The sequence below is a fragment of the Cricetulus griseus genome, chromosome 2 (assembly GCF_003668045.3).
Source record: "Cricetulus griseus strain 17A/GY chromosome 2, alternate assembly CriGri-PICRH-1.0, whole genome shotgun sequence".
In the NCBI taxonomy this organism is placed as follows: domain Eukaryota; kingdom Metazoa; phylum Chordata; class Mammalia; order Rodentia; family Cricetidae; genus Cricetulus; species Cricetulus griseus.
In genome coordinates this window covers 448,391,144-448,417,256 of record NC_048595.1, presented here as the reverse complement: position 1 = coordinate 448,417,256, position 26,113 = coordinate 448,391,144, and the positions used below count along the sequence as shown (strand labels likewise).

The 26,113-nt window shown below is 38.9% G+C and overlaps 1 protein-coding gene across 14 annotated transcripts in view; it reads right to left on the bottom strand.

Annotated features, from left to right (window-relative positions):
- Positions 1 to 26,075, bottom strand: part of Ppip5k2 (diphosphoinositol pentakisphosphate kinase 2) — a 58,843-nt gene extending 32,768 nt beyond the window's left edge. For 3 of the 14 annotated variants that reach the window (XM_027397714.2, XM_027397715.2, XM_027397718.2), the window contains exons 1-17: positions 25,864 to 26,074; positions 21,166 to 21,557; positions 19,052 to 19,247; positions 16,777 to 16,867; positions 15,725 to 15,810; positions 14,857 to 15,011; positions 12,791 to 12,892; positions 9,659 to 9,820; positions 8,594 to 8,715; positions 7,075 to 7,176; positions 6,023 to 6,109; positions 5,039 to 5,114; positions 4,830 to 4,939; positions 3,434 to 3,519; positions 1,482 to 1,607; positions 1,239 to 1,360; positions 817 to 999 (exon numbers count right to left, since the gene is read on the bottom strand). In XM_027397714.2, the coding sequence (XP_027253515.1) occupies positions 817 to 999; positions 1,239 to 1,360; positions 1,482 to 1,607; positions 3,434 to 3,519; positions 4,830 to 4,939; positions 5,039 to 5,114; positions 6,023 to 6,109; positions 7,075 to 7,176; positions 8,594 to 8,715; positions 9,659 to 9,820; positions 12,791 to 12,892; positions 14,857 to 15,011; positions 15,725 to 15,810; positions 16,777 to 16,867; positions 19,052 to 19,247; positions 21,166 to 21,279 (1,920 nt within the window). In that variant the 5' untranslated portion in view covers positions 21,280 to 21,557; positions 25,864 to 26,074. Of the gene's footprint in view, positions 1 to 816; positions 1,000 to 1,238; positions 1,361 to 1,481; positions 1,608 to 3,433; positions 3,520 to 4,829; positions 4,940 to 5,038; positions 5,115 to 6,022; positions 6,110 to 7,074; positions 7,177 to 8,593; positions 8,716 to 9,658; positions 9,821 to 12,790; positions 12,893 to 14,856; positions 15,012 to 15,724; positions 15,811 to 16,776; positions 16,868 to 19,051; positions 19,248 to 21,165; positions 21,558 to 25,405; positions 25,425 to 25,863 lie in introns of those variants that run through there. The other 11 variants (XM_027397711.2, XM_027397716.2, XM_027397717.2 and 8 more) reach the window with 8 other exon arrangements.
- Positions 26,076 to 26,113: the final 38 nt, after the last annotated feature.

The window sequence follows — 26,113 nt, the reverse complement described above, 5'->3', positions numbered from 1 at the left end:
TTTGGTTATAGCAGACTAGGTTTTCTTGGACCAATGCAACTGCTGGAGGTAAGTGAAACTCCATGGAGAAAAGTTATTTAATATTGTTGAACTAAGAGCACCAGGTTCAAAATGAAGTCCAGGTTTCACAAAGGTAAAAGTATGGCAAACAGCTTGTATGTAGGATTCAGGAAAGAAAGGGTGCCCTATAGTAAATCAAGACAAGCAACAAACAACAGACGTCAATCAACTGGCTGGCTAAGAAAGATGTATTTGTGAAACTGATTTAAGGCAATCCCAGGATGATTTGCTCAGAGGTACGGAAGGAACAAATAAAAATAAAGGCAATAAAGTTATCTCAGAATCAACTTACTTCCATAAGCAAAGTCTTACAGAAGATGAGCAAGAGAGACTGGGAGGGACTGGAGTTGGTGCAGCAGTTAGGAACTCTAACTGCTCTTCTAGAAGATCCAAGTTCAACTTCTAGCACTCACATGCAGCTTACAGCACTCTCTAACTCCAGTACCAGGGATCCAACACCCTCTTCTGACCACTGCAGGCACCGATACACACAGGGTGCACATACATACACGCAGGCAAAGCATTCATTTTTTGTGTAAAAATAATAAATAAATATAAATTTTTAAAAGGAAGCTAAAGATGCTTTAGCTAGCAAAAATGAGGCAGGGGAGAGGGAGAGAGAGAGAGAGAGAGAGAGAGAGAGAGAGAGAGAGAGAGAGAGAGAGAGAGAGAGAGAGAGAATACTAAGTAAATAAAATCAGAGTGGAAATGAGACTCTTAGACCACAAACTGCGCACAGAGCCTGCTGAGACCTGCCTTCTCATAGTCCTCGGCTGTAAAATCTCTGTCTTTCTGAAGTATTTCATGGAGCCTTGCTTTCACACGCTGCTGACAATTGCTCAAAGAGTCACTCTCACTGTCCAAAAGGCCATTCATATTTGCGCTTTTCACCATCTGGACAAGAATGGGGGTAAGCTCTCCTTCTAGAGCCAACAGACCCTAAAAAAAAAAGAGAAAGAAAGAAGAAACGTCAATGGTTTAAACATGTGTGAAGCAACAGGCCATCACAATATCTTTATGATTTGCTAAATGCTATGATGCACAAGCTTCTCATCACAGATTAAATTTACTAATAGTGTATTTCATCTTTGTCAGAAATGGCTTTATTGGAATTAAAAATATACTGCCTTAGTAGAAATAGTTGATGAAATGTATAGTAATTATAAAGCTGCCCTTACCTTTGCAAAAGCAGCCGCAGTCATCTGGACACGTCCTTCATCAGAGGCATATATCTTGAGGTCATGTCGGTAGGTGCTATGCAATCGGAGTAAACCACAACCAGGAAATCCTGCATAATCTCCTGAAAATAAGTCCTCAAATCACTTAAGCTATATTTCTGTGTTGTTGTAGTTCTGCAAATGTTTAGTAAGACCACAAGGTAGAAGCCAAGTGCACGGACTTAATCAAATTACAACACTGACCTTGACCTCCAGGGTACATGCATCTAAAAGCTCTTCCCAGCTCTTCAGCCTGAACCCTGCCGGCCGGGGTTAGTTCTCCTCCCCATTTCAGAACCAGAAGTAAGGACGGTTCCTCTCTTCGGTTATCTAGGACGGACGTGAGTGATAAAACAACAGTTCACTTTGTTTCATTTAAGCAAATGTTTAAACAGGGCTCGATATTTATCTTTACTCAGGGCTCTTTGGTTTTTTTTAGTGGAATTTGGCCCATATGCAAGTCATTTTATTCTCTAAATGGGCCTCACTGTGGACCGCTGTTTCCCCTGGGAGTGCCCTTTGCTCTGTCTGCAAAGGTCCTACTGGAGCTTCAAAGTCTCTTTCAGTTAGGAAGAAGGATCTCAGTGCTCGGCAGAGCTGTCCTCCCCTGCTAGCAATTTTTACAACACATTTAACTCACTTAGCCATAAGTACAACACCAGAGAAAAAGAAGTCCTGAGGGGTTTCAAAAATAATAAAATTTATTTCTTAAAATTTAAAAAAAATGAAATCTACTTTTATCAGGTGACTTGTAGGGGAAATGGGGAAAGACAGAGCTCCTTAGGGGAGGGGAGGGGGGTAAATACTGAATAAGGTTGGAGGAAGACACAAGGGGAAAACAGGATACAAGTGACCTGACGGGGAAATGAGAGGCTCCTTGATGAAGCAGGAGAGAGGTGAATGAGGGCAGTGGGTAAAATGAGAGAAGGATCCCTGAAAAAGCCACAATCATATCATTAACTATCCTCCCACCAAAAAACAAACAAAAACAAAAACAAAAACAAAAAGACCTATAATGCATGTAAGTCCATGTACAGATAAACATATACAGCTTTAATGAACTTTTCTCATCTGGGCTGATGCTTCACCAAGAGCAAAAGACCACCTGAAAAAAAATCTTAATATCGGACATAAGATGTCCTCTTTTGAACTGTTGGCCAAGGCTGTCCAGGAAACTCCCAAAATGTGTGCCTATTGCTGCTGCCTTTGGTCACCCCCAGAGGGGGATGACAAAGCTTTATTGCTCAAGACACCATACCAAGCACTTCAACTCTTCCTTAAGAACTCCCTTTCATGGTAAAAGAAGGCCATGCAAACTTCCAAAGGAGGGAAGCAACCAGCAATTCTACCCAGCTATGACACCTATGAACACATCAATGACTGGCATGGCACAATGACCCTATGGTGCAGTAGTGGCATGTATACCTTGGTGGTAACCAACAGGTTTGTAATCATACTTAAGACCTGTTCAGCAAGAGGGATACCATGCCCAAAAGGGAAAACAGCTAACTACTCAATGCCAGTGAAGTCATGGTTATTGGAATCTACAACCAGTAATTTACCATACCAGCATAAAGCCTAACAACAATCTATAAACATTTGTTTAGACCTCACTGCCCATCAAGGAAACTTTTCTTTGCAATGGTTGAAAGTCACTACAAAAAACCACAACAATCAAAAAACAGAGTTGTGGAGCCCACTTCCAAAGGCCATATCTACAAAACACTCCCACGTCTAAGGGAACATTGTAGACAAAGGGCCAGAAAGATTGAAAGAGCCAGAGGCTCAGGGAGTTTCCTATGAAACTGTGCTCCCTAGTAACATCAGAGGCATGCTCATAAAGTCTCAAAAACCAGGGCTGCCCATGCCTAAGCTGAACAAAGATGATAGAAATGAACACATAAAACCGGATGAGAAAAAGCCCAGGGGGTCTCACAAAGATCTGTGGGCAACTGAGTTTAGTTGAGAGTGGGACAGGGGTCTTCCCCAGGGAAGAGCATACAAATTGGTTCTCCAGTACTGAATGTTCAGCCATGAAAACATACATACAGGTAACACCAATTCCAAAGGCAATTGAGCAGAAAATGGTCCAAGTTAGCAATATAGAGTAAATTATTACAAACACATAATTGCAATAGGGATAAAAAATGATGTACCTTCCTCCTCGCTGGACGTTTTAGGACAGCCATGAGGGAGATAGGTCAATTGGACCTTACGATTTATTCCAGAGAAATGACCATACCTGAAAAATAAAACACCAATTAGATTATAAAATATTAACGAAGTATTGATTGACTTCCTAAAGAGAACTAAAACATATGGATAAAAACTAATTCTCTTCTATTGCCTTTGTGGGGGAGTGGGGAGAGAAGGAACGGGGACTTAGACTCACAAAAGCCATGGTTCCCAGAACAAGATCAAGCCAGACTAAATCTAAATTCAGACATAGGTGGGGGAGGTGCACTCCAGGTCCCCGCCTCTCTGAGGAGCTACTGGGGAGGGAGAATCATTCTTTTTTCCAAGTATGATCATGGATAGGTTTCCCATGCTCCACCAGATGCCCCATACCCATTTACATATACAGTCAGCACTAACAGAACTTAACAGAGGCACCAAGCTGGGAAGGAGATGTGTGAGTGGAGAATGGCGGTAGATGAGGGGGAAATGGGAAGTAGCGATGATAATATTTTATTGTATGCAAAGGAAATTCTCAAAAAAAATCAAAATGTTTTAAAATAAAGTACAATTTAGGTATCATTACATAAAGTTTAAGAACATAAGTGGTAACCCATATAAAGCTCAGAACAGAAATACTGATGGGTATCAATTTTTGACTGAATAGTTGAAAATGTTTTAGCTAAATAGGGCTGAATCTGGGAGTCAGTTAGGTATGTGATCTTCATTCTAAGTACTCAAGAAGGCCAAACTACAATGTTTGTTCTTTTTCCTCACTGAAATTAACAGTAAAATTAAAACAGCAATAATGCAATATAATAATATATTGTCACATTAGATTTGCGTTTCTCTTCAGCTGCACCAATAATGAGCTGAAAGAACACACTGAAAGATATAAAAATGGTATGTTGGCTAGTTTTATTTTATGTCAACTTGACACAAGCCAGAGTCTTCTGAAGGTAGTGAACTTCAGTTAAGAAAATGACTCCATTACATTGGGCTGTAGACAAGCCTATAGGCATTTTCTTAATTTGTGATTGATGGGGGAGGGTCCAACCCATTGTGGGTAGTGCAATCTTGAGCGGTGGTTCTGGGTCTATTAGAAATCAGGCTGAGCAAGCCAGTGAATAGCCCTCCTCTTGGCCTCTGCACTAGCTCCTGCTTCCAAGGTTCCTGCCTGGTTGGAGTTCTGGGCTTGGCCTCTCTTAATAAACTCTGATTTTGGGATCTGTAAGCCAAATAAACCCTTTCCTCCCCAAGCTTCTTTCGGTCATGGTGTTTTGTTGCAGCAGTGTAACCCTGACTAGGACAAATGATAATCCCATAAACCAAACAGGAGAATTGTATTGTAAGAAAGAGTGCCAAAGAGGTACTCACATTTCTAACACAGTCTTAAGTTGTTCAAGTTTTGACTTATTTTCTTCAATTTCAGAGTCATTGTTTTGTCCCAACTCCATAAGAAGCTGCCGTGCAATATCCAGGACTTCCTACGTATGTTAATATAAAGTTTGAATTTTTATGTAATTCTACCATAAAGAATTTAAATTCAACATACATGAAAGCAAAAATACAACAACAAAACTTGCCTGTAATTGTTTTGGCTTCTTGAGTTTTAACTTCCCTGACTTATAGCCATCACACTTCTCAAAAAGATCAAAAAACCTTATAAAAGAATAGAAGACAGTTAGTCATTAGCAGTAATTATATTATTGCTGTGAAACTGGGCATGGTTATGCACACCTATAATCACAGCATTCAACAGGCTGAACCTGGAGGATCACGAGTTCAAGGGCTACTGAAAAAGCAGAAGAGCAAACAAAAGCCCTCACCAGAGAGTGAACCTACTAAAACAGACATGGGGTGGAGGGTTAAAGTCTATGCGGGAAAGTACTGTGCTTCCTCTTTCACTTAACCTTTGGGTTCCTCTGCCTTTTCTCCTTGACAATGGCATCTAACTCCTTGGCTCAAATGATCGATCTCCTGCCTCTATCTCTGAAACACAAGTACATGAACTAGTGCTGCCCTCTACACTTGGCATCTGCTCCTCTTTCAACCAGTAAAACATAACAAATGCCTAATACACAGCCAACTAATACTCACTATGTTACTTTCAAAAGTTTGCTCAGGATGGATGCAGCATACAATTACATACAAAATATTTTCTGTTGTCAGTGCATAATGTGTCAATACACATTTAATGGCTCAGGTTTCCATATTTTATAATATGCAAATCAAACACTTTCTACCAATTGTTTCTAGAATGCTGAGATGTTGATATTTCTCATAGTACAAAGCAAGAAAATAATAAACTAAGAATAAGTAGAATATATTTATGATGATACATGAAAGGCAAGTTAGATTGATAGCTATGGATACACCCACAAAAAATTTTAGGCAGTAACACACACAATTACTTTAAATGAGTTTGTATGCATTCAGAGGTTTGACCATTTTGAGGATCAAAAGTAGTAGGTAAAACTGTTCTGTCTGAGGCATCAATCACAAGTGCGTACTGCTAACAGAAATCTGAAATCACACGTGAGTACTACGCTACTCTTCCTAAGACATACTTTTGATGCCTCACTTCCATTTTCATCTTTTGTTTTGGTGTTCGGTCTCCATGTCGTATTACAGCTATGACACATCGAAGTTCCATCCTAAAATGACAAAAAATACCGGTTTGCATGTCTCTAACATAAAGGGTTTCTTTTGTCTTACTGTTGAAAAACCAGGTCCTACAAGAAATTAAGAAGCCCGAGAGGAATGACATTCGGATCCACAGTATTTCTCCTTCTTTACTGATGATGATGATTACTTGGGGCCTGAACTTTATTAGACATCTGCTACATGGTATCAGACTGTTACCAGCAGAGACTCCATTAAATCAAAGCAAAATCAACTGTTACATGATGGCTGCCTTATTTATATTTTTATTATATCTTGTCATCTAAGAAAAAAATTAATTAAGTTTCGACTTAGAATAGTGTTTAGCGGTGTGCCAGAGTGAAGAGCTATCATTTCAGTTTTCAAACTGCAAACCACTGGACACATCCCTGAAAGATATTAATAGTCCCAAAATATCCTATGTTGAATAAATCTGAAAGTGCTGCCTTTAAACATAGTTAAGTACAGTTTCCTCCCAATTAGGACTTTTCAGAATATTTAACATGTTAGGATGAGTGAGTCTCTGACCTTGTGACCATGAAGCATTCAGTCAGATCACCTGACATTAAACTGAGTGGTTTTCCCTAGCAAAGGCTATCAAACACATTGGCAATATCAATCTGACTGATTTACCCAAAGATGTAACTAGACAAAGACAAAGCCGCATGACCCTAGAAACCTTAGTTATGCACTTAGTGCCGCCCAAACATGGTTATAGGTTTTATTGTTTGGCTCTGTGCTTGCTCAAGCATGTGGCAGGATTTTAATGTAACATTGTGAGTTTTAGTTTAGTATACCCTTGTAAAAATGTGCCTACTCCCCCATCTTCAAACTGAATCATATGAAAATACATATAATAAACTAGTAATCACTTACAAATTTATTTTTTACTGTAATAAGACAGACTAATGTGGAAATCCCAAGGAATTTCTGGATGGAAAGGACAAATTAAACTTACATAGTTCCAGACGTAGTTGGTACAATGGGAATATCCTCAGCCTCTAAGGGTATTGACCAGGGAATGTGAAACTGTGGTGCAAGCTCCCGCATTACGATATTGCTTTAAGACCAAAAGAATATCATTAAAACTTAGTTAACGCAAAGACAGAATTGGTATTTAACTATGCCATGATAGAGAACCATAAGAATTAAAGTCAAACTACCTAAGGGTTATGTTACATAAAAAATTCCCCCAAATAAAATCCTTATGAAATCTTAGAGATGCATTCCTAAATTGAACATGCTAATAAAATGAAACATATTTGTGATTAACTTTTATAGTTCGAAAATAAAATGAGTGTTGCTTTAATTACATTTCTATTTAGATGTATTTTTTTTAACATTTATTAACTGCCTGTTAAACAACTATTAAGCTATTTTTCTTTATGTGTGTGAGGGTCTGAGCAGGGAATCGAGAGTCTTGTGCATAGATTATTTTTCCAGGAACGTATCTCTGGCAAACTTATTATAACTATGACAATTTCTAACAAGCTATTACTATATTGGAAACATGTTTTAATAATTGATTGGGGGGGGATTTCCCAGTTGGTAAAGTATGAGAACTTGAGTTTGGATCACACAGTAAAAAACAACACAGCCCAGTTTAAAAAAAAAAAAAAAAGTAGATTTTCCCAGAGAATGACATCTAAGCTTGCTCTCTGCCCACACACAAACAAGCACTCTTATAGAAACGTAGCCACACACACACAGGACACACCAACTCTCCCCTTTCTCATTTCTTTTTCTATTTTTTTTCTCTTTTCTCTCTTTCTTTCCTCTTACATAATACACATAATATATTTTTCCTTTCTTCTAAGTTAACATACATTCATACTGAAATGTAGTATGACACCTTGCCTTCAATTTCTCTTTGAAGTGAGATATAAAAATAGTATTTCTACAAATATTTTCTTTTCCATTTATTTATTTATTTTTTTTGAGACAGGGTTTCTCTGTGTAGCTTTGGAGTCTATCCTGGCACTCTCTCTGGAGAGCAGGCTGGCCTTCAACTCACAGAGATCCGCCTGCCTCTGCTTCCTGAGTGCTGGGATTAAAGCCGTGTGCCACCAATGCCCAGCTTGATAATCTTATTAGAAGAGCAAGTAAGACACACATAGAAAGAAGTCATGGAAAAGAACACTAAATTTCAAATTTTTCTGTATTACTTGGGTATCTTATTTCATGAATGTTTATTTTATACCTACTTATATTAAGTTAAAGAAGCATTTCAAAAACAATCACATAGGAAAAAAGGAGGAATGTTGTATCTAATAGCCCCATGTTATATCAAAGTATGATGTGAAATCGTTAGCAACATTTTATCCATTAAGTTGTCCTCATTACTGAAAGCACACCTCAGAATCTGGCACAGCTTGGGGGCTATCTTATAAACACTGAGTATTACTCTAGGGTGATCTAACAATCTTCCATGGCTTACAAACGACGCAAAGGTAAACAGGAGAAAGGTAAATACTTACCCCAGGATTTTTGCACAGTCATCATAATACTTCATGGAATTTTTCACAAAACTGAAGCCATTGACATCACAGACGTAGGATTGTCCATTGGCACGCAACAAATCAAAGCCACAAACTGTTTGCTATTTTGAAACAAGTTAAAAATTTTAGGGCTTCATTGGAATTATTATGATTCAGTATTCTAGTCTTTTAAAAACATTATACATTTTAAATACCCAAGAATATATTGTATAAAGGTTTGTTATATAAGGAGAAATGAAGGTTACAAACAATCATAACCTTGAGTACTCAGGACAAACATTATATATCCCATGTGATTACTCCCTTATCATGAAGACATAGAACAGTATTAGTGTTTGGAATCCAAAGACAATAAAACAATTTATAAGAACTCATTATGGTTTATTTAGAGATTAACAGTCTTCACATAAAAGACTTCAAATTACTACCTATAAGTGGTTCTTTTTATTAATAACCAGTAATATGATTTGCTTATATTAAGCATCTGGGATAGGTCTTGTTTAAAAATATTACATGCATCCTTTATTAAATGTAGGTTATACTACTTTCACTTAAATTTTTACTCTATATTAATAATTAGATTTAAAAAAGGATAGTATAGAAGAGGGAAAGTCAGGCACAAAAAGCAGAAATCTTCTTTTAAAAGGTATTTATATTGTTCTCAACACGTTTTACTATGTATTAGGCCAAAGGATTGAGAGCTAGTGATAAACAATGACAGACTTTATTCAAATAGTATTTTTAATCAATTTTATGAAAGTAATAAGTACTTACCACCAATTTAAAAAACATGCACTACCACTAAGTGCTACTTAGTGGTATTATTCTATAACTTTAATTTTTGACTAAATGAATAAGGTTTATGACTTTTCTATAATAAGGAAAGAATATATGAGTAATACAGGAAAACGATGTCAACCCCACAGAAACACCTACATACATACACATACACGAGCTCATATACACAATTACATTCTCAGCTTACTTCTCTCTTGTCTAATGTCTAGTGCTCAAAAAGAAAACTTAATTTTCATACCCTCTTACCTTGAAAGCAAGGCAGACTTTCCATGCAATCAGCTTCTCCCGGGCATTGAGGATGACAGGATACCTGACTTCCTTCCCTTCACTGTCTCGTTCCACCTTGCCATCGAGGGCTGGAGATTTTCGAGCTTCGGCATGAGCATAGTCTGGACCCACAGTATAAACCTTCCAGAAAATTTAAATATACATAGTATATACTGCTGGTTAAACATGTTAACTGGTAAATAATAAATTCAAAGAAAAATATCTATTTAAAATAGTTCAGACTCCAAACTATTAAAAGACACACCTTTCTATTCTATATGCCAAGATTTTCAATATATTTGAAAGGGTTACATATAATTTCTCACACAGTACAAGGCTTTATTCTCTCTCTCTCTTTCTCTCTCTCTCTCTCTGCATTTTTTTTGAGACAGGGTTTCCCTGTGGCTTTGGAGTCTATCCTGGCACTCGCTCTGGAGACCAGGCTGGCCTTCAACTCACAGAGATCCGCCTGCCTCTGCCTCCCGAGTGCTGGGATTAAAGGCGTGTGCCACCACTGCCCATGGAGGCTTTATTCTCTTTACCAAACTACTAACTGATCATTATGTTCCGAAGATTACCTCTGTCTAATAACAGAAAGATGCCAACTCTTAAATAGACGACTAGACTGTTTAAAGGGTGGGGGGACTACTCTAAATAATAGAAAGGGCAGAGGAATGGAGCAGAACAAGGAATTCTGGGAAGGGAAAGGAGTTTGACTATATGTACTACAAGAAACGACATTTATTTGTTGGGGACTGGAGAGATGGATGGTTCAGCAGTTAAGAAATGCCATTTATCAGCCCACAGACTGGGAAAGATATTCACCAACCCCACATCTGACAGAGGGTTGATCTCCAAAATATACAAAGAACTCAAGAAGCTAATCTCCAAAACACCAAACAATCCAATTAAAAAATGGGGTACAGAACTAAATAGAGAATTCTCAATAGAGGAATCTAAAATGGCTGAAAGACACATAAGAAAGTGTTCAACATCCTTAGCCATCAGGGAAATGCAAATCAAAACAACTCTGAGATATCATTTTACTCCTGTCAGAATGGCTAAAATCAAAAACACCGATGACAGTTTATGCTGGAGAGGATGCGGAGAAAGAGGAACACTCCTCCACTGCTGGTGGGACTGGCAACTTTGGAAATCAGTATTGTGACTCCTCAAGAAAATGGGAATGAGTTTACCACAAGATCCAGCAATTCCACTCCTAGGCATATACCCAAAAGAAGCACATTCATACAACAAGGACATATGTTCAACCATGTTCATAGCAGCACTATATGTAATAGCCAGATACTGGAAGCAGCCTAGATGACACTCTACCGAAGAATGGGGTGGCGGGGGATGGAATTTTGAAATTTGCAGGAAAATAGATGAAACTAGAAGAAACCATTCTGAGTGAGGTAACCCAATCACAAAAAGACAAACATGATATGTACTCACTCTTATGTGGATTTTAGACATAGAGCAAAGGATTACCAGCCTAAACCCACACTGCCAGAAAAACTCGTAAACAAGGAGGACCCTAAAAGAGACAAACATTGTCCCTTGGAGAAGGGGAAAGGGTCACCATCCCCTGAGCAAATTGAGAGCATGGGAAGAGGGGGGAGGGAGCTACGAGAATGAAAAAGGAAGAAGAGGAAGGAAGCAGAGGTCATGAGGGAGCAGAAAGGTTGGGTCAGGTGAACAATAGAAGAAAGGGTGTGCAATAGGTAGGGTTTTAGTGGGGTGGTGGTAGGGGAGGAAGGGAGGGAGAAGGGAACTGGGATTGTCATGTAAATCAATCTTGTTTGTAATTCAAATAAAAAAATGATAAAAAAAAATAAGAAATGCCATTTATTTGTTGGGGACTGGAGAGATGGTTCGGCATTAAGAAATGGCATTTGTCAAAAGAAAGGTTAGGAAACAGCTCATATGGCCGTCTTATAAACTCGGATGTCATTCTGAGGCCAATACGAATTTACCAGCAAAATTCAAAGGGCAGGTTCAAGACCAGATTTATAAGTTTAGGAAGAATAGCCTGGTCAGAAAAAGGCTGGCTGGGAAAACGTAAGCTTCACTGGTTACCAAGTGCAATGGTATCTTTATATCACCATATGGTTGTCTCAGAACCAAACATTGCTGCCATTAATTAATCACTGCTATGAAACTGGTAGCTACTAGAATGTTCAACCCAATACCGTGTTACTCATCAGCCTGGAAAGAATCACATGTAAAGCTTTACCTAAACATTTTTGTACGTTTCACTGAAATCTGCCATCTTTGTAATACTGTATGTTTTATTTTAAGCATTTAAGAACACTATTCCTTAAAAGGAGTTCATGGGCTTCCAATTGTCAGTGATGTCCACCATACAAAACTGAATAAGAAATCTGGACTAATGAGAGCTTACTGCTAGAACGCTTGCCTACCTCATATAAGGGCCTAGGTTCCATCCCTAATACCAATAACAGTAACACTAAAAATAAAGAAAAAGAAATAGAACCTAAATAATTAACCTTCTCTAAAAAACTGGTAAGCTCAAAATATAAACTGAAACTCATATGGCCTCTATGATTTATACGGTCTTATGATACTGAACTTGTGAATTTTTTATTTGACATGCAATGGTGATTTACTTCCAGTTGAAACTGTCCTTTGAGTTTCTTTCTGGTTCAGTGACAATATCGTGTTATACTCTATCCTGACACTGGACAGCAGCAGTTAAATGCAGCTTTTTTCCAGCTGTGCAATTCCAAGCGAAAACTAATGATGTTCTGCATGCAACGCACCGTGCTGCAATGTTTATGAAATTATTAAATGTATTTTCAACTTACAGTCAATCATTTTTTTCTGAAAAAAGATTCTCACAATTAGATCTTCTAGCATGGACTTGAGTATGGAGCCAAGGGCTGCCTCAAACTCAAGACGTTCCTGTCTCCCATCTGAGTGCTGTGACTGAGGGACACACTACCACACCCAGCTAACACCGAGCTTTGAAGTTAACACTGTGTTTACCAGGGCAGGACTCAATATTAGACAAGGAGCATCTGTGCTGTCACCCACCATGCCTTAGTCAGCCCCATCCTAAATACAAAATTAAAATCCAATCAATCCTACCTTAACATCAGTACCATCCGTAGGCATAAACTCTTCATATATGTATGATCCCGTTTTTCGCACATTGCTTTCTGGAGAATATACGCTACTTCTGCTGCCAATCTAGAGAGAGAAGATGTCCATCAACATAAAAGTCAAGATAGTGTCCTCATTTCATAATATATCTAAAATAGAACCTGTATGTACTATGTAATGTAGACATTCTTAATAATTAAATACCCAATTCAGGAGGATTTAATAACACTTTATATTTGGCAGCATACATTCTCTGGTGTATTTTGTTATTTAAATATAACATAAAGAGAATAAAATATAATGAACAAATTATGTGTCTGGGGCTGAAGAGAAAGCCTCCATGTGTAAGAGCATTGGCTGCTCTTCCAGAGGATCCAAGCTCCCAGCACTCATATCAGGCAGCTCACAACCACCTCTAACTCCAGATCCAGGGAATCTGATGCATTCTTCTGGTCTCCGTGCCACACAGATATGGTACACACACAGGACAGGGGAAGGGAGGGGGGGAGGGAGAGAGGGAGGGAGGGAGGGGATGAAAGAATTGAGTCTTTACTTTTGCTACCTAGCTTCTCCTATGTAGACAACATAGGCGTTTACTTTATACATATGTGTCTAGGTTGTTTGCCAAGCTTCTTGCGTTACACAGTACTGCTGCTTTAACATTCTTAAAATGCAACTATGCCATATATATAGTAATGATTCTAAGAAATTGCTAGATGGTTCATGTTCATTCATATCTGCACTTACACAGATACTACCAAAACCTTTTAGAAACCACATTACCGGAGTCTCACAATATAAGTCTAGCTGACCTAAATTTCCTAGTCTTGTCTGTACCTGGTATTTTTACTCTTCAATATTTGCCACTATAATGGATATTTAGATGGCATCTTGTATTCTGCCTAAGATTTATTTTTACCTCATACGTATCAGTGCTTTGCCTGCACGTATGTGGGTGCACCGAATGCACGCAGCACAGTGCTCCTGGAGGCCAGAGGAGGGCATCAAATCCGCCAGAACTGCAGCTGCAGATGGTTGTGAGCTGCCACAAGAGTTCTGGGAACTTACCTGGGTCCTCGGCAAGAACAGCAAGTGCTCTAACTACCGAGCCATCTTTCTAGCCCCAAGACTACTTATGAGTGCATCTTTTAATTTTGATACATTACTAAATTATATTACTAAGAAACGGCATTCAGGCTAACACATTTTGGATTAGGTTTATTTCCCAACTACCCAATTGAAAAGGAAATCATTTTTACTACAAAAGGTTAATATGATATCATAATACTTCAAAACTGATTTGCATTTATTTTATTGTGGGAACAACTAAGCGTACACTTACATGTATAAAAATTACCAATATTACTTTTTTATAAACTGGCGTTTTTTTCCATATAATTTTTCCAACACAGGTTTATCTTTAAGTCAGTTTCTGGTCTGACAGAAATGCACATGGGAGACTGAGGAAACATCAGGTAACTTTCTTTGTGTTCTAAGGACAGGCATTTTGTCGACAACATTATGTAACTATGCTGTCTGTGGTGACTGAATGGAACATGTCCCCCACAAACACTTGCTGCCCATTGGTGTCACTGTTTGGGAGGATTAAGCGGTACGGCCTTGCTGGAGGACACGCCTCCCTCAAGGTAGGCTTTGAGAGGAAAGCACTTCATTCCATTTCCGGCTAACTCTCTCTATTTCATGCTTGCTCTTAAGGACTGAGCTCTCAGCTCTCTGCTCCTGGGGCTACCATGCCTGCAGCTTGTGGTCAGGCTTCCCCAGCCACAATGGAATCTTATCTCTCTGGAGCCACAAGTTCAAATAAACTGTCCCTTCCTTCTATAATCCGTTTGTCCTCATGGAGTTTTATCAGTGTCAGAAAAGTAACAGAACACTTCAGCAGCATTATCTCAGTTTCCTGAATTTTCCTCTGGATGATGACAGTGCAATATTTGACCTTAGTTTATTAAGAGCTTGATGACTTTTAACAAAAGTTTTAATAAAGCGTATGGAAGAGCAAAGATTACTCACACAAGGTTACAGAGGCTTACCTTTCTGAAAAGTCTCTGACTTCCACCACCGGCAGATGTTGGATAATAAATGTAAACATTGTGGTCTTCTGCACTAACTGGCTTTTCTACAAATGGCTTTTGGAAAATTTCCCCATTTACTTCTACATGATCTTCTCCTTCGATCAGATTGCATTCTATATGCAGAGTGTAATAGCAAGAAAGTCACAAATCGTTATATTTACTTTGATAACTTCTTTATGAGAGCAAAAATAAAATTTACTTTCAAGCGTCTAGTAAAACTATGCTAACTTCAGCAGACACAGTCGTTGAAGCTGGGCGGGAGCATAGCAACAGCATCAACGGAATAGCCTGACTACTGTGTGCAAGGCCCTGGGTTCAACCCTCAGTACCCCTGGGAACACAGCCTACCCTGAGACAAGAACTACAGACAACTGACGACTGCTGAGAGAGGACGGATCAGTAGGCCCCTAGCATGAGCTTCCTAAATGATTACCCAGTGCTGAATGGTTAGCCCTCAAATCACAAGCCACAACCATACACAGGAAAGCCATGAAGATAACTCCTATACTACTGGTCAGCCAGTTAGCTTGTGAGACAGGATCTCACAGTATGAAGCCCAGTCTGGCCTACAACTAACTCCCTGCGGACTCTGACCTTGAGTTCCCTATCAGCCTGCTCCAACTCTCTGAGTCCTGGTAATACAGGTGTGCACTGCCACCACAGCCCACAATGTCACAAGTTAATCAGATACAGTGCTCATTTGTTCTATCCGTTAAGAAAAACTACTAAATGGGTTACTATGAATTCTTAAATTCTTTCTACTTATTTTAGGGAAGTGGCAAAAGGTACATCAAGAACCAAAAGGAAGCCTGTTGAGTTCTCTGACCTTTTGGGTTATTTGGATCACGGTTCAGAATTGCATATCGAGGAAGCAAGATGCCTTCAGCTTGAAGAATGCTATAAACGTCTCTTCTAAAGAAACAGAGAAACATCCTTATTGTTTGGCTCTCTCTTTCACAATATATTATCTTCCCACACAAGCAAATTATTACTCTTTACTACCATAAGAGGTACACATATCAACTTTCTCTGTTTTTCTAAATATTTCAAATATCAGTGTTCCTAACAAAATGGTCACCAAAATGCATATAAGGTAACTTTTGTTACATATCAAAAAACTATACTTTAACACAATAAAGTACATACATGAAGAGAAATAGTCAAGACTAATAAATATATCACGAGGACAGAATACAGCCTAACCACTAAAAACCTCATAATAATATTTAATCTATTGGAAATTATTCACAGTATGCTAGAAGGTGATTCTATCTTCATACAAAATTAGTATACATGTATTTCCATGTAAGTAATATAAGTAATCTCATGTTATAACACCAAAGAAAGTAGAATGATAATGAAAAATAGAATGATATGTCGCTACCAAGACAAAACACTAATTAAATGAAGCAGACAAATATAGACCCTTTCATCATTTCAACTAAAAAGTCTATGCTCAATGAAGGCTAGCATACACTACAGAATTTTCCTAATGTGTACACTTCACCATGAAAATCATCACTTATGATGATTGTGATGATTATTACAGTGAATGAATTCTACAGTAATAATCAGTCATACGACAGGAAGCTGTAATCCTGATGGGTTAGTAGGCTTTTAGGGATCAAGCAAATGTGGTCCAATTCCCTATCCCACTACATGGGAGACTACCCATGACTTTGTGGGAGTGAACCGATTTCCTCAATGCTCAGGGTTCCTCATCTGTAAAGCTTGCTAATAAATACCTATATGCGAGTATTACTTTAAGGACGCAGTGCATTAAGGTGTGTGGAAACATCTGATGCTGTGTCAGTACACACTAACTACTGAGTAAGTGTTGATTTCTCTTCCCCTTAATTCAGCGACTTCACCACTCACCTATCTTGTATGAGATACTGCATATTCAAGTCATTGATTACAAATGGATTCCTGAGTTTTGCATAGGCAACTGCTTTGTCCAGTGGAAATCCTAAGAACACATATTATTATCATATTCTTTACAATTTCAAGAACAGCTGACATCTATAAATTTATCAACTTGAATTATGTCATCTCCCCTAAAAAAACAATTTCAGTATGTATATAACTGCCTTCCATAAAAGATACAAAATAAGTATATATATAGTTTTTTATTTAGCTTATACTATTAAAATAATATTTTCTTAGTTATTATCATTGATATGGCAAACCAAGTCCCTGGTTATGACATGTTATCCTGTATATGACTATTTAAGGACACCTTATAGAAGGTAAGATTATTTCATATATAAAGGGAACTATATGAATAAATAACATGTTTCATATTATTTGAATTTTAAAAAATATCCTCAATATACAACTCCCTTTTATTTGATATTTTGATGTCTGTAAATGACGAACTCGCTGACAGTACCTTTAAAAATAGAAGCAAAAGCAGAATGTGTATATGCACAATAAAATGCACAAAGCATAACCCACGCATGGAAACATGCTGCTGCTGGCTCACCATTAGGATACAGAAATTAATCAGCTAAGATTCCTAGACTAGTAATGATTAATAGTAGTACAAATGAGTTACATGTGGCTATGGTTAGAATAGACTTGAAAAAAAGATAAAAAATTTCAGAGATTTTATTTTACTTGCTTTATTTCCACTAAGATTTTCCAATGTATCCTAGCAAATGAGAGCAAAAATCAGTATTCAGATCCTGGCTCTGTCTAGCTATGTAAAGTTGAGCAAACCCACCTATCTCTAAACTCAAGTCCAGCTGTAAATGAACATGAGACCCATCTAACCAATATTATTCTTATAAAATTAAAACATTTCTAATGTATATAAGGTACTTAGAAGATTTGGCATATGTCCCAAAGAATGATACCTTTCATTATTCTGATGGCTATGGAGGATAAAAATCAGTAGTCAGCAGGACATTGTATGATTTAACTATGAGCATTAACTGCTTGTGAGGACATTACATTTTCGATACACTACAAGAAATCTTAGAAAGGTTAAGTATTAAAAGGCACTAAAATTCAAATCAAAAAGCTATGCTCAGTTAAAGAAAACCTACTCCTATATTACCCTTAGTTTTTTTTAAATAATACATTAATCAGCAGCTGTATTCAAATTACAGATCTTAACAGTTCCATAACATATCAGAATTCTGCACATGCAAATGTCTCCACGTCATGACTGCAAGCTTCCCTCCAGAAGTAAGCAAGTGGAAAACACCAGCCATCAGTTCCCTGCTTTGGTTTGTGTCAACCAGAAAAGTCTCTCTTAGCAAGGAATAAAAACATATAGAATATGTCTTAGACATGACGGGGAGCTGCTTTAGGAGCTAATAGCTTTCATAGAAAGAGCAATGTGATGATAAGAGAAGACCACACTACACTCACAGAAAGAAATTTAAAGCTTTCTGAAAGAAAAAGCCTCAGCCAAGCAAGACTGGGGCTGGGCTTACTGAAAATGAACACCAATTTCCATTATCACTATACAAAAAAACTCAACAAAGTTCAAAGCTATTTTTTGATAACAGTTAATGATTAATATAGAACAAACTCTAAACCTTACATACTTATTAATGGGAAAATCAAGTAATTCACAAAATTTAAAAATTTTTCAGAAATAGACTTAGCAATAATTCTGATTGCTGGATTTTACTATAATGTAATACTTAAACCTAACTGATACTGCCATTCAATTAAAAATGGCAAAGAAGACTTTAAGTTTTAATTGAAAGTTCTTAACAAGTATGGTATGCATGTTTATATAAAAATGACACGTTGCTGTCTATGTGGTAGAAATATAGGGCTTAAAATATCCAATAATTCAAGAATTTATCCACAGATGTGTGAAGGAGCTGATCACAACCTTATTTTAATATTGAAGACTGAGTCATCCAAATGTTTGGTTATTAGTTAACTATATTATACATTTATACAATACAAACCATGAAAAATGTGGAATGAGGAAACTTGATAAAATCTACAAAGAGCTAAATGTAAAGTTACATGTAACTATGACAAAAAATTTTATAAACCACACAAAGAAAAAGATTAGAAATATATAGAAACATTAACTTCCCTTATCTATGAGTTATCATTATTCAATATTCTACGATTAATATGTATTATTCTTACAGTCAGAGAGATAAAAGGCCCCATCTAATACCTTTAGAATGGAAAGAAATAAGACAATCACATAAAGGCCAGTTTTCCACGGGTTCGTTCAAAATAACTTCCTCTTCAAAAACTACTACTGTGATGTATTTAAACAAGGAGATCCGTTCCAGAATTTCCTTCATGGGTTTGGATTTGGACTTCTTTGCCATGGAACATATTCCAACCACAATTTGCCTTTCTGGTGGCTAAAACAGAAACAAACAAACAAAACACCATAGGATGACTTCATAGGCATTCTAAAATACCACTAACTTAATTTCCTCTCAGAAGCAGATGAGCCACAGAAACTGATAGAGCTGACATAATCCTATCAGTTATACAGTTTCCTAACTATCTTCAGGCAGAAAAAAGCAAATGAGAGTGAAAATCTATCTACTCCAATTAAAAGGCCCAATAAGAGTCAGATAAAGAATTTGCCTATCTAGAATCAAATGCACTTCCAACTGCAAAGCTACACAGGAGTCAGTCTTCTTGTAGACTGAGCTGGAACAGCAGCTGGTCACAGACAGCTTTTGGAACTTTAAGACAAAGGCTCACTGCTTTAAGAGAGGACATGCCAATGACCGTTGACACTCCAGTAGTCAAGGCTTGACATTCCTACTTAATGGCTTTGTTATTCTTTGTATTTTTTGTTTTTACTAAATCAACATTCAAACTTGAATATGCATATCATATAAACAGTAACATACTGAGTACCTCACGAGTTCACAAAATTCCTCAATATTCATTTTTGGTTAGAGGTCTATCAACCATACAAAGCTGTACCTAGTTCTTGGCTCTTCCCTGACTTTATGTATTTCATGTAACACTATATAAAGCTGCTCAAAGGGGGTTCACTAAACTTCCTCTTTAATGTAGCAAGAAAAACTGGGGTGTTTAATTGTTGTTTTTACATCTAGAAAAAAATAATTCCACATTGCCTCTTCTAACATGAAGATTGGAATTCAAATGAGTATTGGATTTGATTATAAACACAATAACTGTCTTGGGGGGTACTGTAGCCACTTTCCCTGATGTCTACCTTAAGGGTTCCCTATTCATTTTATTCCTCATCAAAAATTTTGAAATGGTTAATTATAATCTTCCTAAAGGAGATTTCACAGGTCCCCACTACTAGTTATTTCTCACTGCTATGACAAAGGAAGGGACAAAACACAATAAAGGTGGGTTTACTCAGCTCATGATTTCTGAAGGTTTAGCCCACGGTTGCTTAGCCAGAAGAACAACGCAACAGAAATGGGAGGCAATGAAAAAATATGCAAGAGTGTGCCTTCCAGCTAGCCCTCCAAGGTACACCCCAGTGACTTCTCTGTGAACAACACCACTCTTCTGCCACAGAGACTAAGTGTCCAATGGCTACTGCAGCCTCATCTCACTACTTTTACCAATTGTGACAGGTTTTCCTTTTAAAGTAAGGTTCTATTTTTAATTTGAAATTTAAGAAAATCACCACATTTTATGTCTGTATTTTAAATCAGTTCCCAAAATAAAATAGTCTCTGCCTGCGAACAAGAGCAATGATGAATAAGAAGCACGGCAGACTAACGCGACAAGGAAATGAGTGTAACAGATGTGCCCCCCTCTAAGGCACAACAGGTATATGCCATCCAGACACACCATCTCACCACACACACAACTGCAGGCCTTCCAGGCAGCCTTTTTGAACTTCATAAACTTATGCAAGGAATTTCTTGATATCTTACAACACTGAACTGTCATTAACCTACTTCGGCATCTTACTTCTAGCTACATTTATTACACTTTTTTTTTTTTTTTGGTTTTTTTTTTTTTCCGAGACAGGGTTTCTTGTGGCTTTAGAGGCTGTCCTGGCACTAGCTCTTGTAGACCAGGCTAGTCTCGAACTCACAGAGATCTGCCTGCCTCTGCCTCCTGAGTTCTGGGATTAAAGGCGTACCCCACCAACGTCCAGCTTATTACACTTTTTAATTGCCTGTCTACTCAGTATCACGAGTACTTTTTGGATTTAGGACTTTTTAACAAATCTGCACATTAAAAAGTAGTCTCTATTTAAAATCATCGCATCCGTTTGCGTTAACTGAAAGCTCTGTACTGTCCTCATGTGGCACAAAAGAAACAACTCACAGACTCATCCTCCTCCTCCTCCTCTTCATCTGCATGGTGGAAGAAACGACGGTAATTTCCAGGGTTGATTTCTGCATCTTCAGGCCCAACAAAGAATCTGGGGGCTTCACTCATTTTTGTTTTATTAGATATACATGAAATGTCAAGAATCTGTATTAAAACTTCTTCAAGCAGCCAGTGTGGGAAGGAAGCATTGTCGCTGTGCTGGCTGACTCGGAGGGCTGCTGCCGGGCTTTAAACAATCACATGAGATGTGCTGACATTTAGCTGGCAAATGCCCCTTTGTTCTCAGATATCACGGCTGCACTGTTCATCTCCAAGCTGCTGCTGCAGTTTAAATGCAAAGACAACGAGGATATTGCTTCCCTGAGTTGAAACAGCAATCCTTTTACCTAAAACACAATGCAAACAATTCATTTGAAGCGCGCACTTCAAAAACACATAAAAAAATAGCTTTAAATGATAGTAGAAGATCAGCACCAATAATCTGACATAGGCAATCAAAATGAAAATATATTTCCTCCATAAAATTAAGTAATGAAGATTATATTCTAGTAAAAGACATCAAAGCATATGGACGAGATGATACAACGTAACACAAAGATTACACTCAATTCAAACCTAAAAAGTACCTGATATTTGAGAAAATAACTCAAATTTTAACATAAAATTTTGTTAAAAGTTAAATCCTAGATCCAGAAGTATCTGAAAGAGTAGACAGGGACAGATAAAATGTAATATAGGCAAGATAATAACTGAAAATTGAACATCAATCTGAGACAGCATTACAGCAACTATAAAAGTTCAGTTAAAAACAGGTTTCTTTTTTTAGTGAACACAACTATTCTACATTAATTAGTAGAGGAAAAACAAGACTTCATTTAACAGAAGTTCTCAAACTGATAGTTCTAAACTATTTAGCAAATCTAGCACAAATGATACAGCCTCCTAATACAATGTGCTCAGCAATAAACTGCATGATTCAATGACACTCCCAATAAAAACCCTCCATGAAAATCTACTTATCATCATATGCTAATGACGTAATCTCAAACTATTCCTTACAGAGCCGTTTACATGTATTTTGAAGACTGGTGATATTAAATTAGTTATCTACCAAGATGAAGCCATGTATCAAATACTTCATTTTGGTGACTGATAGGCATATATATATATATATATATATATATATATATATGCCTGCTTAATCAAGTAATGTTTAAAAACTATTGATCAATATGCTATATAGATTTGCAAAGCACAACCCAAAATTCTTATTTCTAGAGGTCTGATTCCAGTTTAGCTGATGAGTTCCTATGAAATGTACAATCAGTTTGCTTTTATTCATTAAGCCTTGACTTTATGAAATTGTTACAAAAGTTAAAATTATTTGAGACTAAACTGAAAGAAGTTATATATTTTAAAAGCTCTTTGTTTTTATTCTTTATGAACTATTTAATATTAATACGTGTTTGATAATAAGGAAAAAACCCACAAGCTTCTATAACTTCACAGTTATAGACAATTTCAGCTCAGCATTGTTGTTACTAAATGGAATACAACCTTGGGGACTCTGTGTGCTTTTTTTATCTTGTTTCCATTTAAACATCTCCAAATATTTTAGTAGCAGAAAGGGTATGTGCTTGGAGTCAACTATACCAATCTGTTACTAAACAACTAACAACTTACCCTAGCATTTCTGAATCTCACCCCTCCCCCAGTGTGTGTGTGTGTGTGTGTGTGTGTGTGTGTGTGTATGTGTGAGAGAGAGAGAGAGACAGACAGACAGACAGACAGACAGACAGACAGAGTATACCAACATCCTGTAACTATGAAGGCTGAGGTAGCATAGTGTCTCACACATACTGAATAATAATAAACATGTTATTGGCCTACCACAAAAAAGTTTTGAGCAGGGATTCTTAAGTAGAGAATTTGCATTTTAATCAACAGACAAGCAGCTGGGTTTGAGATGAGTGCAAAAAATAAAAATGACTTAACACTGGCTTAGAAATTTGAAATGTTTTCCATTTCCTAGTCCCCACACACACCGAGCAGCAACTAGGACACTTTTACATCTATGAGAGCCACTTGGTGGACTCAACTATTAATCAGGAAAGTTTAGGGTTGAGACCAGTGCTCCACCATGCTAAAACTCCAGGGTGATGATGCTGACATTGCTTGGAGTCTCACTTTGAGAATGGCTCTACTCTAGCAAAACAAACTTCAACTTTGCCTCCACCACCCCCTCCCCTAAACTGGCTCAGCTGTTCTTATGTTTTGCCCAGCTCTGGCCACCAGATGAGACGGGGTTATAAATCTCCTACAAATTCTGAAGATAAATGAGAACGCATGTGCCACGACTAGACTACTGCAAGGGTTCAGTGAACATTAGCTGTTTGTATAATTGGCTAACTATCCATATAAATAAGAAGTTTCTGACTTTAACTGACAAACAAACAAATATAGGCAGCTAAGTTTATAATGTACCTTTTGGCAAAGGATGCCAGCTCAGGTCTTCTGCTGCTGCTTGTGGTGGCCTTGTGACAGCACTCCAGTCTTACTGTGCTGCTCCAGGCTACCTACTACCCTGGACAAACAGTCCTTTCTCTCATACTGGCTAGAGCCAGTCCTTTAAACAGCACAGCATTTAGATCTCCTTTATAAAAATCCTTCACGCTATCATTCCAATAGGTTCCACTAAAGTCTAGCCATGAAGTAGTAAATTTCCACTCAAGAATAAAAAAGAAGCAAAGGAAACTGAAGCTCCAGTAACGGCTGTTCAACTAGAACACAAATACATAACCGGTTTTCTGATATACCCAAAATGTTTTCCAGTGGAAACATTGTTATACATGGTAGCTAAACTCCAGCACACTAGGAAGAAGCTGCTACACAAAAAGTGCTAAATGTTGGCTTCTTCAGGCTAGGAAAGGTGAGCTAGGAGAAATGATGATGATGATGATGATGATGATATAAACCAAGCCTGTTCTAAATTCCATTCTACTTTGGCATTGATTCCCCTCCATCTTCAAAAGGTATACATCTTTTTGCTGAGTCAGCTCTTGTGCCTGGAATTCTCTGCTATTTCAGAGGACATTCCTATTCTCCTTGGGATAAACAACTGGAAGACTTCAAAGAATAGTCCAGACTATTCTCAAGCATCCACCAACCCCAAACACAGAGCTTAAGTTTTCCCAGCCTTTGTGTTCCATAAACACCTCTTAATCTGTTTCTAGGAGAGCTCAAGGTTCTATTTTTTTTAAATTATCAAACAGTTCAAGTTTTCAGAAATAGTGCATGAACTGCTCATGTGTCTAGCATTAGATTCAATATCCTATAAATTGCTCAATTTTATGCTCTCATAATACCTTCATAATGTTCAATTTATACCCGTACTACAGCAGTCACCTTGATTTAAAACTTAAATAGCAAGCTTTGACTGTACAATCTTGACCCTTCTTTTCATCAGCTTTAGAACATGTTTTTTTTTAATAACCTGTACTGCAAGAAAGACTATTTGAGGTTCTGAATTATCTAATTCTACATCACATAGAGAAGTTGCGCAGAGATGATGGCTGTCATTTGTCAGATACGAAAGAGCACACTATGCGCTTTCTTAGCTGGATAAATGTAAATTTTAAGCCGTGAAAACCTTAAAGGAGAAACAGGAATAACAAGGATAATGGCAGGACAACAGAATGCAGATGCCGGGTTCAGCTCTACTCTCTAGCAAACCTTCAAAGGCTTACCCGTAGCGAAAATGTTACTAGGTCAAGTTACCTGACCTCACTAACTTTTCCATTTTCCAGCTGAAAAATCGAATCATCGAATAACCTTCATGGGAGTCTGGAAAGACGGGATGGAAATGTATGTGCAAAGTATTTGGCACTTACCCACTAATAGCAGCTATCATCATACCTAAAACCACACATCTCGGTTTGTAAAAACTGTTAATAGCGAAACAAAACCCTGGCCCGGGGTAGGCTAGGACGCTGGCTAACGCCGGAGTCAGCCATGCTTCCTATTTCCACACCTCAGCCTCCTAGGACGCCGAAGCAAGACAGCTATCCCCACAAAAGTCCAAGAACGGCAACTCTCAGGAAGTTGCTCGGGGCCTGGAGGATGAGATCCAAAGGTCGCTCGCACGCTCGCTCGCTTGCACACTACCCCGGCGGGAGGACGGACGCCAGCAAGGCCGTCTCCTGAAGAGGGGCGGGCGGGCGGGCGCGGCACTGACCTGCAACCTCGCCTCTGTCAGCGTGCGAAGGCAGCTCGCAGGCTCGGCGCTTTTTGTTCCTGGAAAGTGGGTGTGGGAAGCAAAGGCCGGCAGAGCGATGGAGACCGGGGAAGGAGGGAGGGAGGGAAGGAAGCGGCCACCGGGCGGGCTCCCCTCCAGCTCAGCGGCGATGCCTGGGGCTCGCAAACCCCAAGGCATGACAAGAGGAAGCGCCGCGGGGACGGGGGATGAGGAATCCAGAGTGCAAGGGAGCCGGGAGCGGGGCCGTCCGTCCTCCCTGCTCCTCCTCCTGTCATCCGCTCCCGCCCGAGCCCCCCGCAAGAGCACGTGCCCGGGGTCGGCCGAGCAGAGACAAAGCCAACACCCAGAGGCGGCGGGGAGCCCCGGGCCACCGCGTCCGCGTCCGCCGCCCCGGCTCCCCCGGCTCCCCCGGCCCGCAGCCCCCGGCCCGTCCTCACCTGCCTGGGCTGCGGCCACCGAGCGGCGTGCGGGAGATGCTCGAGCCCATCCGGGTGCCGGCTCCTCCCTCTAACCGCGGGGCGACGGTGAGGCAGGCGTCGGGGCCGAGGCGGCTGTGGGAGGCGTGGACCTGGATCTTCCCTCCGCTTCAGCCACCGCGGGCGGAGCGGCCGGCACCGGCTACACCTCCGGCGTCCCCGACACGCCTCTTCCCCCGCCCGCCCGCCGCCCGGCGCCCGCCCCCCCGCT